At 34.4% G+C, this 13,075-nt stretch overlaps 1 protein-coding gene and 1 long non-coding RNA gene across 2 annotated transcripts; both read left to right on the forward strand.

Annotated features, from left to right (window-relative positions):
• Positions 1 to 3,497: 3,497 nt before the first annotated feature.
• On the forward strand, positions 3,498 to 5,024 carry LOC110928159. The gene is made up of 2 exons (XR_002586176.2): positions 3,498 to 3,934; positions 4,764 to 5,024. It is a non-coding gene; the product is annotated as an uncharacterized LOC110928159 (long non-coding RNA).
• Positions 5,025 to 10,903: 5,879 nt separating this feature from the next.
• Positions 10,904 to 11,692, forward strand: LOC110930278 (early light-induced protein 1, chloroplastic). The gene has a single exon (XM_022173562.2). It carries the CDS (start codon positions 10,957 to 10,959, stop codon positions 11,500 to 11,502), a length of 546 nt encoding a protein of 181 aa, XP_022029254.1. The 5' UTR covers positions 10,904 to 10,956; the 3' UTR covers positions 11,503 to 11,692.
• The last annotated feature ends 1,383 nt before the right edge of the window (positions 11,693 to 13,075 follow it).

Below are 13,075 nucleotides of genomic sequence, written 5' to 3' on the forward strand. Positions count from 1 at the left end.
TGTTAAATGAGAGTTTGCATTTATGAACTAGATTCGATTCAACTTATTATATCAGCTCATATATTAAATTTCGGATTAGTGTGAAAAATATTAAAATAAACTTTTGTATGAAGTCTCTGCGAGCACAAAATATTGAAAAAAAATAAATTTTAACAAGTTAAATGAGCTTTTGTAGTGATCAACTAGACTCGATTCGACTTTGTTTAACCAAACATGTTAAAAAAAGTTTTGTATGATAAAATTTAACATGTTACATGAAAGTTTGCATTAAATTAATAGGTTCGGTTCAACTTTATTTGACCAAATTATATATAAAATTCTCTATTATAGTTCAAGATATTATAATAAAGTTTTGTGTGGAGCCTATGTTGGGCTCAAAATATTGAAATAAATAATTTCACATGTTAAATGAACATTTGAATTGATCAACTAAACTAAACTCTATTCGACTTTATTTGAACAAACTTGTTAAAGTAAGTTTTGTACGATAAACTTTAACATGTTAAAAGAGTGTTTGCATTGATGAACTAGTTTCAGTCCAACTTATTATATCAGATTATATATTAAATTTCGGATTAGAGTGAATTATATTGAAATAAATTTTTTATGAAGTCTAATGTGGAATAAGTGCAAATGGGATCTCAAGAGACTGAAGAACATTAAGCTATTCATCTAACACATCTAACGAAGCTTCCGATTTAACAAAAACAAGCGCTACAATCATAGTTGGCACGATCGCACAACTTTGAGTAATCAAAGCCCTCATGTATAGTAAGTCTTCAAGAAACACATTAAAGAGTTGTTAATGTGTTAATGGTAGTACATAAAAAGCACTTTCTCAATCCCAAAACAAATATCAGGTTTTGACAAGATACATAGATTAACAAAAGTGTTTTGACTATTAGTGAAATATAAACCAGCAATGACAAAAGTGAGGACCAAAACAATTGTTTTAAAAATCCCAACATATCTATGTTTGGAACACTGTCCACTATTGTAATCCATCGCAATAAAAACCGACAGACGTAAGGATTCAAGACATTCATCCGATCTCTCAACAATGGTATAAATTCCTCGATGCTGATAAAAAAAGCATAAAACTTCATAAAAAATTCAATTAAAAATAAAATTACAACCCAACATAAAACCAAAGATAGTCACTTGAACTGGTCACTCTCTGTAACAATGTCCTGTATCGCAAAAGGTAAAGCAATAATTCGTTAGTTAGAGGCAACATAAGACATGGTCAACAGTTATAACGTATGATGAGAACGCTTGCCTTCATAAGTCTATCAAAAATGTGGGCAACACTTTGTGTATTGGGATCTGAGTTAGCTGAAAATTTGCACAACACATCTAATATCTTGTTAAAGTGGAAAATGAACTCTCTTCTAACAACCTGCAAAAGGCATGAGATTAGCTGAGATGTTCTATATCAAGAAAGCTTGATTAATGAAGTTTGAATTCATTCTCATCTTTACTATTGTATAAAGCTTCACAAGAATAGTGATGAACTTTGGTAGTGGAATTTGTTGGCAGATTTTTTTAGTAACAGAGAAAAGGAGCATAAATATTACTAAATTAGCGAGTAAAATGATGCAACGTTCATATCCACTAGTAATTTTTATGTAAGAAAGAATATATAAAATAAAGAATGAATTCTAGCATCAAGTTATGTAAAATATGCTTTTCATAAGATGACAGTATCTTCTTTTGGTGAAAAAAAAATTGTACTGATATATAAACAGATCTAATTGCAAATTTTTGATCCTTCAAATTCTTAAGTTTGACCTCCACTTTTCTATTGCTTGTCTCTAATTGATGGATTAAAACGAAAACAAGGGAAACAATAAGAAGGAGCTATTCTTAGTAGCAACATGGAGATTATACCAAAGCATACATCTACTTATACGGGTGAGATTGATGGAACAATGTCCTTAGTTCAAAGACTCAATCAGAAATACAACAATCAGATAACCACATCCTTAATTCATATACTGCCTCTTCACAAATAGGATTTCGAAAAAAAGACAACCCTTTCGTTATTTCAAAACTCAATCAGAAAAGCAAAAAAACCTGTTACTATATAAGAGTATAACAATCAATGGACTGTCAGTTTTGTAAATGCAGCATGCTATTTCTGACCTAATTAAGCTATAATGAAACTAGAATCATGTGACGACGCGTAGAACTGTTGTAGATAACATAAACAGATACAATCAGATAAACAAAATCATGAAATCTACCTTCGCTGAATTTCCGATCAGATGTAACCTAACTTTGGAATTCTCACCAGCGAGAAACGGGTCCGATATCATCTCTGATTCCTATGAACTCGATTCATGCTAGCAGCGACGACATCGACGAGATCTGCTAACACCGGCAGTGATGAGGAATTACGCCGGCGATTGGCATCCATTTTCCAGACGACGGTTGTGAAATCAAATGAATTCAACATTAATACACTTTAAAATACAATTCAAAATGAGGCATTATTACATACAACATCGATAAAACCATCAGGCATTTTCAGAGTATCATAATAAACCTAAAATCAAATCACACATACTCATCTATCAAAGTTAAGTTAACTACAATCAGAATAATGATATTACACACAACTGAATCAACTTAATAGCACAATCTGATATGTTGTATCTGATATAACCAAATAAATTATTCAACTTAACATGTTAAATAATTACAAACTAACATGTCATATATATAATTATTTCAAATAAATATCTACTATTAAAAATTAACTTCAATTTCAAAAAAATATATAGCTATTGATAGTTAATGGCAAGATCTAACCTAGATAACATGAAGAGAGCTTTATCATAATTAAAAACACAATTTAGATGATGTATTCCTAATAGCAAACCACTAAAACATACAGATCTGACGAAAACAACAAAAAGCATTTGCAATGAAAAGAAAAATGAAATTACACACAAGTGAATCAAGTTAAGAGCAAAATCTAGAAGTTAGATCGCAAAGAATCGATGAAAAGAATGAAACGTACAAATAATATAGAGATTAAATCTTACAGAGATGATGCTAGGGCTTCTATTCAGTCGGAGTGGTTGTTTCCGGCAGTGTTTGATGTTAGGTTTTGCCGATGCTGGTGGCGTATGGCGGTGGCGGAGGTGGTGGCAGCATCGGCGGTGGTTGAGAGAAGCTAGGGTTTGAAAGTGGGATGTAATTCTGTTTGAAACACTGCGTTAATTATTAGATATTTTTTGGACAATAATGCCTCTGTTCCCTAGTTCCCCACTTTTTTAGTGTTCCCCAATTAACCCTCTCCTATATATATATATATATATAGGCTAATTATAAGGAGAAAACTCACTCCAGTTGACTAAACCCTGAAAACTCACACATGTGGCTAGGATTGATCCACGTATGTATTTAGATTGAGAGTAGGAAAGGGCATAACGGTCTTTTTCTTTTTACCTTTTTGATTGAATGGAAATGTGTAAGTCTTTACACAGACTTTTCTTCTTCTTGTCATCTTTCTCATTTAATACCATTTTCTCTCTCTACCATTAAATCTCACCAAACCTTTTCAAAACTCACCAGATCATTTCCTCCATCATCTCTCTTCTCTAGCACACTTTTCCCTCTTTCCCTCTCTCTCTTGTTCCATTATAGAGAAAACAAGAACAAAAATGAAATCGGAGAAACTGATGAGCATTAGATCGATGTAGACGCCATCTAGATCTAGATCTGGACCGTCATCTAGACCTGGATCCATCATGTTTCTTTTAAACCCGTCAAGATCTAGATCTGGATCGCAGGTGGGTGGTGATCATTGAAGGTTGATGAAGGATGGTGGCAACTGGTGGTCCGGTGGTAGTGGTGGTTGTTGGGAGCTACGGTGGTGGAGGGTCTAGCTGAAAACATGAATAATCAAAGCCAAAGCCAATTTCAGGTGCTCGATTTGATTCATTTTTTAAGCTGCATTTTTAGTCTGCATTTTTGTTGTTTTTATGGATCTGCAATTTTTTTTTGTTCAAGAAGGTAAAGGTTTTTAAGTTCTTGTTTTATGGATCTGCAAATCCGATGTTGAAGATGATGTTTTTGTTCGAACCAGACAAAGATCCAGTAAAATTACACATCCTTTTTTACGTTTTTTGAGGATGCTGAAGGGTTTTGTTCGAATTTTTTGTTCAAGAAGGTGAATATGTATGTTTTTAAGCTTTTTTTGCAAATCTGCAATTTTTTTACTCTGCATTTTTGTTGTTTTTTGTGGATCTATAACTTTTTTTTATTTTTTGTTCAAGAAGATGAAGGTTTTTAAGTTCTTGTTTTCTATACATATAGCTTTTTATTATTGATTTTATCATTTTTTGTGTAAAATTTGTTTCAGATTTCTGAACAAATCGAAACAATTTGATTTAAGTTCTTGTTTTTGAATTAAATTGAAGTTACTTTTCTTGTTTTTTGTGTAACATCTTTATGTAACCCAACATAGATGGGTTTAGTAATGTAACAATTCTAATATGTTTTGTTAGTTACATATTTAAAAATTCTAAAAAAACATAAATAGTTACATTTTATCGTGTTACATAAATAATGCACGTTACTGAAAATAAAGTGTGTTGTTTTTCTGGCATAAATTGATAATTAAAAAATGCATGTTACATTTTTTCGTGTTACATAAATAATGCACGTTACTGAAAATAAAGTGTGTTGTACACTTTTTTAGACTGTTGTTTTTATTATTGATTACATCATTTTTTGTGTAAAATTTGTTTTAGATCTTGTTCAAGAAGGTGAATAAGTATGTTTTTTTCAGCTTTGTTTGGAAATCTACACTTTGAAGATGATGTTTCAGATGTCGAAGATGATGTTGAAGATGTTGAAGATGATTCAAAAGATGTTTGTGTTAGAAATGTAACAATCAATCAAAGCAAAAATGCCTGAGATTTATGTAGACTTTTTGCTGTGTTGAATCTGAGAATTTTATATGTTATGGATTTTTTGGTTTTGTTTTTACCATGTTACATTTTATTTTTGCCTCAGATTTTTGTACATTTTTGCTGTATCCGTGTTACATTTTTTTTTCACTGAGATTTTTGTACATTTTTGCTCTATGTGTGTTTGATCAGTGCTTTGTTGATGGTTGCTTGAATATCTTTGTTAATGGGTGATAGAACTTTAATCATCAGAGAGAGAAAACATAAAATAATGTAAGAAAAGTACTTTAATCAAGAGAGAGAGAGAGAAAACATAAATTAATGGGTGACAGTACTTTGCACTTTCTTTGTTCCAATATTACCCTTCATTACATTAAATACATTAAAAAAATTGAGACAAAGTACACAAAAGCAATTGATGGGGCAAAAGTTAATCCTAGCCATCAATCAACTTTGATCAATGGTGATTAATGGGTTTTCAGGGTTTAGTCAACTGGAGTGGGTTTTCGATTTATCCTTGCCCTATATATATATATATATATATATATAGGGTAGGGTTCCAGCGTGAACAACCTCCCAAGAGTGAACTGCGTGAACAGATATGGACCCTTGATTTCCTTTTTAGTTGTTAAGGGTAGGATTGTAATTATATAAAAAATTAGATTTAAATCATTATTTTAATAATTGAATTAAGTTACATCTTTCCTAATTTAAATTCATTATCCACATTATGTTTATTTATTAATAAGATAATTATCAAAACAAACAACAAATCACCATATTTCAATTTTAATTTTTATTTCAGATTTCATCATCAGAATTCAAATTTTGATATATTTCAACGGTATACACATGTGTACTTGGATATAAATAGAATAATACACATGTGTACTCAACATCGTTACATATGTGTACAGTAATTCACAGGTGTACATCAACATTCAATACAAAAAAAATTCTGAGATATCACAAAAACAGGCGATATACACATGTGTACACCGCATTAAAAAGAGGGTAAAATCAGAATACACATGTGTACATCGCATTTAAACAAATAATTATTTTAATAATTGAACTAAGTTACATCTTTCCTAATCCTTGATTTTATTTGTGAGAGATTTATGCAATCAATTTAAGAAGATAATTGATTACTTGATTTGTGAGAGATTTATGCAATCAATTTAAGATTGAAATTACACATATGCCCTTTTTGTATTTAATTAAATGAAAAAAATTAACCAAATAATTACCATCATGCCACTAACTTTAATCTCAAGATCATAAAAATCAAGGGCCCAGATCAGTTCACGCAGTTCACTCTTGGGATTTTGTTCACGTTTGAACCTAATCCTATATATATATATATATATAAAAACTTTTGAATTAAGAAAATGTTAAATGAAAAGCAAAATGACCAAAATGCCCCTGAACTAAAAGACAAAACAGGAGGTTGCAACAGTCAAAAAATAGGGTTTTTAAATTTTGGACCAAAATGGCAACAAAATGCAAACCACAGGGACCCAGATGTAATAAGTTTGAGATTTGGACTAAAGTGGCAAAACTGACAAAATCACAGGGACCAAAATGGCAGTTTACTCTAAATTAAATCTACCTAGAAACATCAACATTCATTCCACTCTAAATATACAGACATGGTATCTTAATGTGAAACCTTTAGATACTTTTTCTTTTATCTCACACAGTCTTCAGCAGTGGAGAGTTACCTTTGAAACCACATATCGATCTAACTACATACACATATATCTATATAATTATACAACTTAAAAGAACAAAGGTTGAAACGGTTAGATTTACCTTACCCGACGGTTCTGAGTTCTATATTGACCTGATTCTGAGCAAAACCATCACCTACTCGTCGGAACCGAAGAGATTTTGCTGGAAGCCGTCTTTCTTCATCAAAGATGACTGAGTCACCGCCATTGACCGTCTGTGGACGCCGCTAATCTGCTGGATGTCATCGAATCCAAACCACCATCACCGCCATAGAGCAAATCAGCACATGGCCGCCGTTCATTAATCAGGATTTTATCTTTTAGGTCTGATTTTAATTTTTTCTAGGGTTTGGGGGTGATTGTGCAAGGATGAGCGATGGTGGTCTTGGTTAGGTATACACATGGTACAACAGGGGTACTACTCCCATAAGCATAAAACATCAATTAAGCAGTAGGTACAAGCACCTGATGCTCAAAGTTGTTGTAAATTAGATAGTTATATAATCAGTTACAAAAAAAATAATAAAAAAAACAAAACATTGTCCATACTACAATGTTTTCTCTCATAATGGACATTTAGTAATTTTAGAAATATAATTATTAAATATTTTATGTAGCATATTTTATAATATTATTTTTTATAAATATAATGAGTTTTTATATTTTTAGAGGGAATTATAAAGATGGTTCTTGCGGTTTATTGAAGGTAACACCTTTGAGTACTAACAGAAAATTATATAAGGGCAGATTAGTTATTTTATACTAATTTAACAAAAAAAATTAATGGCACTTAGCCTTAACACTCAATGGTGTTGCAAAATCGAAACCATAGAAACTGAACATGTTAAAAAATAAGTTAGTACTCAAAGGTGTTACTTTCAATAAAGGATAAGGACTATCTGTGTAGTTAACTCTTTTTTTTATAAATGTTAAGGTTTTATTTCACAATTAGGGGAGGCGATGCGCTCCGTGGTGGCACGGTGACCACGCGTGGAACCTCATGGAACACTGCCGCCACCCTTTCTTAAAACGCGTGAACTTCATAACTCGTTGTAGCGACAACGCGTGGAAATCTCTGAAAGTTGTTGAGGGGGCCGTTGGATGAGGAGGAAGAAGATGATACATGCACCCCATCATTAGTGATGAGCAGTCTCACTAAAATTCATCACTAGTGATAGAATAAAGTTTGATGACGTGAGAAAAGATAGTTAGGTGTGGTAAGTGATGAAAAAGGGAGCACCCCATCTCCCCTTATGAAAAGACACGAGTATGTGAACTAATTTAATATAGTGACACGATTATCAAAATTAAAAAAAGGTTTAGATGCATAAACTCTATTTACGTTTATATTTGGGAGAAGACTCTCTTAATATTTACTTAACATTATGTCATTTAGGTTTAAGGATATGTTCTGACTAGGTGGGAATAGTGCTGGTCATTTCTAAGGACAGTGGCGGATCTAAAATTTTTTTTACTGGGTTTCTTTTGGTAGATTCTCACTAATTCTTACTATTTTTTCCAAATCATACGAGGTTCTCACTAACTTTTCTCATTTTTTTCTAAACCGAATGGGTTTCTAGAAACCCACAAAAGTGGCATAGATCCGCCCCTATCTAAGGATAATGTTAGGGTGTACGGTGTGGTGATCGGTAAAGGGTGGCAAACCCCTTTACCGATCGGTAAACACCACCGCCAACATGTGTTTAATCACCAAAGTTTGCCAAATCGGTGGTGGCATGCCGAATCGGTAAGGGAGGAAGGAAAGAGATAGGGGGTGTGTGGGTGGGGTCCATTCCATCTCTCAACCAATCACACTTTTTTCTTTTTTTTAAAAAAAAAAGTTTACCACTTTATCAAATGTCTAAACCATTGCCAACACTTTTCACCAAAGTTTAAACACTTTTCACTGATTGACATGGCGCGCTCTGATTAGCCGGTTTTTTAGTTTACCACTCCAAAGTGTTTAACCACTCCTTACACCCTTAGGACTATTTGAGTGAAGAGAATGGGTGGAAGATGATGCAAGAAGTGATGAATTTTGAAGAAAATTGAGTTGACGTGATATGAACAATACCCCCTAGTTTCTTCTTTCACATTTGAAACCTCGCTTCCCTATTTATTCACCAACGACTGCAACAAGTCGTTAAAAAACTTTTTTATAAGATTAAATGATTTTGTAAAACAATTTGTATGGTCTTGTGGAAACTTTATAAAACCTTCATAAGTTAATTGACCACATAGATCATGTGTCACTTTGGATAATAACTAATTAAATCTGATCGAATTAGTTAATCTCATACTTAAAATTGTCTATACGTTGTATTAACATATCATACACGATATGGATTTTACTAAATCGTATCGTGAAGGATGGTTGGAGAAAATCAACGTAACATGTCCTAAGACTATAACTACAACATGAATAGATGATCAAAAACCTCTTAGGCATTACGAGGAGTTGCTTTGTACACCTTTTTATACATAAATACTAAAACACACTACCTTATCTGAACTTATCATATCTTTTTAAGTATTGCGTGTGAATTAAAAAATAAATGAATATACCTAGTTGTTTGCTAAATCGGAAATAGGACCGAGTAAATGCACTAAATAGATTACCGTGTGTTTTGTGGATTGCAAGTCAACTACCTTAACTCAGCTTGACACCTAATTACCACTTGCTTAGATGTCAATCGGCGTGTGACGGATACCAAAGACTACTTCATTCTCAACCACCAAATCAAACCTCATAAAACTTGTACCTCTTGAAGAGTTGACGTTACTCTACCACTTGTCACATGAAAAATGTGTGTTTCTAGGATGACATCTCTCCATCGTTTTATAGTTGCAATCGTTTACGTCTGCAAAAACTAGCTACACATATTTAGTTCCTTACATTTTAGGGATAGAACGGGACATGATAAACTCCTAATAATTCCGATCACCTCGACTAATATATAGCGGGTTATCATCCACAATTCCACATAATAATTATTAAACATATAGAACGCCATCTTTTCTTTTTTTCAAAAGGTATATATTGAACGATTGGACCATGATTTACCCGCAAGCTCATTTTGGAAAATTTGATGATATGAAAAAATACTTAATTTGATAATAAATTAAAATATGAAGTTATTAGAAATGTTGAGCTTGTTAAATGAATGATGCTTGAACTTGAGAATTCACTTGTCTATTGAGGCAAAAACGTCACTTTAAAGGCATATATTACATATACTAACTTTATTTAAAGACAAACTAGCACTACAAGAAATATGAGCATTAGCGACGACCTTTTTAGCGGCGACACCAAGAATGTCGTCGCTAATGGTCACAATCTGAACCACTCACATAATACCAAGTCCTGACCGTTGATTAGTTGAAGGATCTGACGGCTAGGTTTTTTTGTCGCCTCCGCTGCCAAACGAAAAACAAGCGCCAAGATTTCTCCCTGACTTAACCCTAAACCCTCACTTTCTCCCCCCCCCCCCCCAATTCACTCTTCTCTCCCAAAATCCCTTCCTTCTCTACCTCCACCATACCGCCATACCACGCAGCCACACCACGTCGCCGCACCACACTGCAAACCGCCGGAGCACTGCCATCTCAATACGCCTCAATCTCGGACGCAACTCCGAAACCAATACGTACATTCCGACTTACTTTGTAATTTTAGTGGATTTGTTGGTAATTATAGTAGATCTGTGTCGTTTGACCATTTGAGGTTTTGATTTCAAAATGTTTAGTGATTCGTTTTTAGCGACGACATCAATAGTGGCGACAAATTGACAATAGCAACGGGGCAACAGTAGCGGTCTTTTAGCGACGATATGCTTTAGCGACGATTTTGGGCATCATTAGCAGCGACAAATGTCGTCGCTAGAACTCCAGTTTCTTGTAGTGTAGCCTACTTCTAAATAGTGCTATATCTGAATTTTACAGGATTTAAACGTCATATATCTCTTAGATAAAGAGGATACATACACCAACCCATATTTATTGAAAACATTAGAGAAGTAACTAAATCAAAATTTGAGGAATTTAACTTTACCTAAACAACCTAGAAAGTTCCATGGTCCAATCAGTCCACTAGTACTAAAACTGTACATGTAGAGGCCGAACTCACCACAACAACCTCTCAGCGGCTAATTCGAAAGCCACGTGACCCAACCCAAAAAGCGAGTAACGTGGCCCTTTTAATATCCAGTCTTTGTCTTCACCCCCACCCCTATATAACCCACCACCTCAACAACCAACATCACATTAATCCCACAACCTTCTTCTCTCAATCATCCATTGCAATGGCTGCTACTTCAGTCTTCATGGCAACCCCCGTTGCACGTCTCACCACCACCTCTTCTTCATCTAGAAGAAGCCTCAACTTTGCTGTCGTCAGATGCACGTCACAAGATCAACAGCCTTCAACCGACACTTCCAAATCTCCAGCCACACCTACTCCGCCACCAATTAACACTCCGCCTCCGCCACCACCGGCGCCGAAGGTCAGTACCAAGTTTTCCGACGTGTTGGCGTTCAGTGGGCCTGCACCGGAGAGGATCAACGGAAGGTTGGCGATGATAGGGTTTGTGTCGGCGTTGGCGGTGGAGTTAAGCAGTGGTCAAGATGTGTTATCTCAGATCTCCAACGGTGGTGTGCCGGTGTTTCTAGCGACGAGTTTGGTGCTGTCGGTGGCGTCGTTGGTGCCGTTGTTTAAAGGGGTGAGAGCGGAGTCGAAGTCGAGTGGGTTGATGACGTCGGATGCAGAACTGTTGAATGGGCGGGTTGCGATGTTGGGTTTGGTGGCTTTGGCTATCACCGAGTATGTCAAAGGCAGTGCCCTTGTATGATGAATTCTTAAAAAAAAAACAGTGCTACAAGAAATATTTTTTGAAGTTTGTGATACTTTTAAGCACAATGAAAGTTTAATTGTATCGAGTTAGGATGGAAATGTTGGTAGATATGTACTTTTTAAGCTTGTAAGTATGTGTGTAAATGATGAAATGTTTTGATTTATGAATATTAATTGTTCATCAATAATTTAAATATTCAAGTGTATTTTACATGTTACAATTCATTCATTACATAAAAAGACAAAAAGTAAAGCAAAATAAGTTGTGTATATAAAACCTCATTCAAACAAAATACAGTTTACTTACTGTGTGTATGAAAAGTAATGTAAACTGTGCAATTATTTGCGTTGCTACGTTGCTTCAGGATTTGATGAGCTCGGTACCAACCGGCACCGAAAATACCATTACCGAAATCCCCAAAAGTGGGTACCGGTACCGAATATACCTGGTACAGTACGGCTTGATACGATCGGTACTGGTACGACATGTTGGTGCATACGTCTGTCGACTTCGTCTTGTATCGAGTCTTGTATTAGAATTGTCAGATCAGGGCACGTTGTACGAGAAATTAGGGTTTAAGTGTGATAAGGTAATTTCGCATGAAATTACATTAGGTAATTTCGCACGAAATTACATTTGTTAATTTCGCACGAAATTACCTCATGTAATTCCATGCGAAATTACACCACTATAAATACCCTTGATGCTATGTCATTTGTAACAAAATTAGATTCCGGTACCGAAGTGCTGCCGACGTGTCGATTGATTTGAAACTTGTTAAATCAATAATACAAGACAATTTGAAGTGAATCAAGTTGTTTCCAAGTCAATTCATCTGTTTCTGCCTCTTAAATTGATCGAGAACTCTCCTGAACGACTCGTTTGGGTCACAAACCGATCCTACAAGTGGTATCAGAGCTCAGGAGGAAGAGTTCTTACCAATTTCAGCTTGAAAATCTGTTTTCTACACCTTCTTTCTCAAAATAAACAAATTTCACGGTCAAAATGGATTGAATTTCACATATAATAAGCGAAACAGTGTTTTAATGAATCCTTCAAAGAATTGGACCTTAATTCGATCTATAACTAATATAATTGGTAATTTCGCTTAAATAACAGATCGATCATGATGATGTCAGCAGGATTTCGCACAAAGTTAGCAATTAATTCCGCTTGAAATTGCTATTTCGCTTGAAAGATATACTTAATTTCGCATGAAATTACTATAGTTGGTTAATTTCGCACGAAATTACATCAGAAGTGTAATTTCGCACGAAATTTGTTTGTTATTTCGTGCGAAATCATCTCATTCATACGAAATTAGGGTATTTCGTTTGAAACCAGTATTTCGTGTGAACGGCTATTTCGCACCAACCTGATTTCGCATCATTGTGTGATTTCATTTGGACTCTTATTTCGTGTGAAATCTCATTGTTGTTTGAACTTTGCTTGTGATTTTGTGAAACAGGTTTTTGAATCATGGAAGAAGAATTTTACAATGCATTTGCAACACCAGTTGCTCCAGTTACTGCTGCTGAAACTCTTTACAATGAAAATGAGACGGGAACTC

Source organism: Helianthus annuus, chromosome 3 (genome assembly GCF_002127325.2).
Source record: "Helianthus annuus cultivar XRQ/B chromosome 3, HanXRQr2.0-SUNRISE, whole genome shotgun sequence".
NCBI classification, from domain to species: domain Eukaryota; kingdom Viridiplantae; phylum Streptophyta; class Magnoliopsida; order Asterales; family Asteraceae; genus Helianthus; species Helianthus annuus.

Bases quoted from the DNA above. Each gene is read 5' to 3' on its own strand.
- LOC110930278 (XM_022173562.2), top strand. From the start codon at position 10,957: ATGGCTGCTACTTCAGTCTTCATGGCAACCCCCGTTGCACGTCTCACC.